Source organism: Carlito syrichta, unplaced genomic scaffold (assembly GCF_000164805.1).
Source record: "Carlito syrichta isolate Samal-C Ts95f unplaced genomic scaffold, Tarsius_syrichta-2.0.1 Scaffold302684, whole genome shotgun sequence".
NCBI lineage: Eukaryota > Metazoa > Chordata > Mammalia > Primates > Tarsiidae > Carlito > Carlito syrichta.
The window spans coordinates 1,595-5,027 of NW_007246780.1; the positions used below are offsets into that span (position 1 = coordinate 1,595).

General features: G+C 44.6%; 1 protein-coding gene across 1 annotated transcript in view; it reads right to left on the reverse strand.

Moving 5' to 3' along the window:
- Window positions 1-2,000, reverse strand: part of LOC103259385 (T-cell surface glycoprotein CD1b-like) — a 3,516-nt gene extending 1,516 nt beyond the window's left edge. The window contains exons 1-4 of the mRNA XM_008057052.2: window positions 1,787-2,000; window positions 1,229-1,495; window positions 309-587; window positions 3-129 (exon numbers count right to left, since the gene is read on the reverse strand). Of these exons, the coding sequence (XP_008055243.2) occupies window positions 3-129; window positions 309-587; window positions 1,229-1,495; window positions 1,787-1,847 (734 nt within the window). The 5' untranslated portion in view covers window positions 1,848-2,000. The remainder of the gene's footprint in view (window positions 1-2; window positions 130-308; window positions 588-1,228; window positions 1,496-1,786) is intronic.
- Window positions 2,001-3,433: the final 1,433 nt, after the last annotated feature.

Sequence of the window (3,433 nt, forward strand, 5' to 3'; positions counted from 1 at the left end):
ACTGCTCCTGCTCACCCCGCATCCACATCACCCACACGGGCTTTGGGTAGAATCCTGAGACGTGGCACACCAACAGCAGATGGCCAGGCCCAGGACTAGGGCCACTGGACAACCAGGCCTCAGGCTTCACTAAGACAAGAAGAAGCAGAGTCATATTATGACTAGAATTCAGAACTTAGGGACTCAGAAACCCACAACTTTGGACAGTGACCCCTTCCACTTCTCTGAGAAGCAGTTAACTTGTTTATTAAGCCCCTGTCCTTCTTGGATACCAGATGTGGTGGAAAGTGAAACAGAGCAGAACTCACCTTGCCTTTGTAGATCTGCCTTCCCTGCATCCAGGACGCCTAGAAGATACTGGGGGCAGGTTTCGTAGAGGAGCTTTTTTCCAACATTCACGATCCCTTTATATTGCATGACTAATTTGCAGAGTCTTTGTGCCCTGCTGCCACCTTCTGGGGCAGGCACACATGACATATTCTCAACGCTCAGGAAATCCAATCCTCCTAAAGCTCCCCTCAAGAAGCTTGCTATGGCACCCCCAGAACGTAGCTCACAACCTGCTATGCCCTGGATCTCAAAGGGGTCTAGGTGGAAGGAAAACAGAGAGCAAGTTATTAAACACAATTAGGGGAAAAAGCATGAGAACAGGATTTTAGATTTTGACAGGGATGGAGTTCTTGGAATTGAAATGGTGAGCCCCAAGCCAATTACAACATTTAGAAGTTTTCTGAAAGAAAAGCATTGGGGAAGGAGTGAGTTTCATGAAGGCAAAGATGTGTGGTGACGGTGTTGGTGAGTAAGAGGGAAGAGGAGAAGTGGAGTGTGATGCAGTCAGGAGTGCAGCACCCAGAGTGATCTGAGGTACCCCAGAGAGACGAAGGCTCAGGGAAGACACAATTAAAGAGAAAGATTAGAGGAGGAAGCCACACTGTGGTTACTGAGGCACAGGGTGGGAATAGTAAGGGCCCTTGCGGAGAAGTTTCATGCAAGACAAACCAGAAGTTTGTTTTAAAATGAGAGGCTGGTCTTGTCAAAGTAGAATGCAGAGGTAAAAGTCTGAAACATATTGTAGAGGTATGGAACACAAGAAGATACTACTCTAGAAAGGTATGTGCATGCAGTTGGGCAAAGAAAAAAAGGGGGAAGGAACAGAGAAATTAGCAGCTTGTAAAAAGTGACCCAAAAAAGTCAATAAGAATCTTCCCAGTTAGGAGACTGGACTCACATTCCAACTGGTATTCACTGGCATGGTCCTGCACTTCTCGTATGGATTCAAAGAGGTAGATTCTGATTATCTCAACCAACTCATCAATCTCCTTGTCACTGAAGTTGCCCTTAGACCAGGGCTTCAGGAATATGGGATCGGCTGAGTCACTATCCCAGCCATGAATCTGCAAATCATCCAACCAGCCTGATCCTTGATTTTGTGCCCAGGTGCTATTGAAAAAGGATGCGATCTGGATGAGATGGAAAGAGATCGGCTTCTGGAATGCTACCAAGAGAAGAGGAGAAAGATGGTGAAAAGAATGGGGAAAGCAAGAGGGAACAAGAAAGAATAGAAATGGAAGCAATTTAGAGAAAAAGAATCCAGTCTCAAGAACACACAAAGCCTGACACATTTGACTGCCCCAGGGCTTCAGGCCCCAGCCCCAAACCCAGGATGGTGGAAAAGGACTGGACACAAGAGGGCCCAGATCCTCAGTGTCCACATGCACCTGGGTAATTCAACCTGCTTTTAACCAGACCCTGCATCAGTGCTGGGAGCTGCCAGAGAGACTCTTACCATCCTCACTGTCACCGCCTGGAAAGAGAACTGCTAACAATTGAAATGGCAGAGGCAGCATTTCACTAGGAGATGCAACTTCTGACTTGCAGAGCTGGTGTTTGATCTCTGATTTCGGCGAACGTTTTCTCCTCCGTGCCTTGTGGTGACTTCCTCTCTCTCCTAACTGACAAATCTCTTCCTCATCCAATCTGCATTTCAGAGAAAAATGTGTCCCCACAGTCCTGAACCTCCTACCTCCCCTCTCATTTCCCTCCAGCCCTGACTTCTAGACTTTCCCTTGGCTCTCTGACTTCTAGCTGTCTCTCTCTCTCTCTCTCTGCCCTTAGCAACCTTCATACCAACTTGGAAAAGTCCCTGTGCGATTCAGTAAGGTCATTCCAACTTCCTTAGCCTTTATTCCCACATCTATAACAAACAAGGGTCCTACAGAAACTTCCTCAGCTTCCAGTCGCCTTTAACCTAGAACGAAGCTTTGGTTTATCCACACGATTCAACCTTCCTCCCTTCCCACTGCCATCTTTGGTCCTCTGTCATTGCCCCTTCCCAATGTACGCAGCATCTCCTCTTTCTTGTATTGCCCTCCTTGCCTGATATCCCTTATATTCTAACCTGGGTGGGTGTTGAAATTCACTTACATGAGAGCGAAGTATTTAAAACATTGCCTCGGCTGGGCTTGGTGACTCAGCCTGTAATCCCAGTACTTTGGGAGGCCGAGGTGAATGGATTGCCTGAGCTCATGGGTTTGAGACTTGCCCAGACAACCTGGTAAGTCCTCGTCATTACAATAAACAAAAAAAAATTAGCTGGGTGTGGTAGCATGTGCCTGTAGCTCTGGTTCCTTGGAAGGCTGAGGCGGAAGGATCACCAGAGCCCAGCAGGTCAAGGCTGTGGTGGCCGGGAGCATGCCACTGCACTCCAATCTGGGCGACAAAGTGAGACTCCAACTCAAAAAATAGATAGATAGATAGATAGATAGATAGATAGATAGATAGATAGATAGATAGATAGATAAAACATTGCCTTTACTATGGAACTACAGATCCAAATCTCAGAATCAAATATAATAAATGCTGCAGTTTATAATCCAAACAAAATCATCTCATACCATAGCAATTTTTAGGGGAAAAAATGACACTTACTGCTGGTATATGACCTTATCTTTAGTAGCCCCTGGCCTTTGAAATGTTGATTAATAAACCTTCATGGGATAAGCAGAACACTAGAAGCTATACTATTGTTTGTCTCTAGCCTAAGTCCAAGACAGAACTCTTTGGATAAGGTTCTACATGTCGTAAAGCCTTCTCCTTTTGCAATATCTCACAACCTCTGTCTATATTTAGGCCTTCCCATCACCACCTATCACCACATAAGGCATTAACAGTGGAGCAAAGAGGCTGTCATTTTTTTACACCAAAAGTTCAGAAATGTTTGTTCTAAGATATCATTCCCTATCTTCTCTTTGTATGCCCTTATCAAGTTTTAAGAATAATATTTTGATTCTCTACAATCAAAAAAAAATTTACAAATTTGCATAGAGCTACATATTATGTAGAAATGTAGTGGCAAAGAATTCCAAGGGTAAGAGATTTTCTTTAACTGATTCAATTATGTAAATAAGAAAATGCAAACTGAGTAATTTGGCAT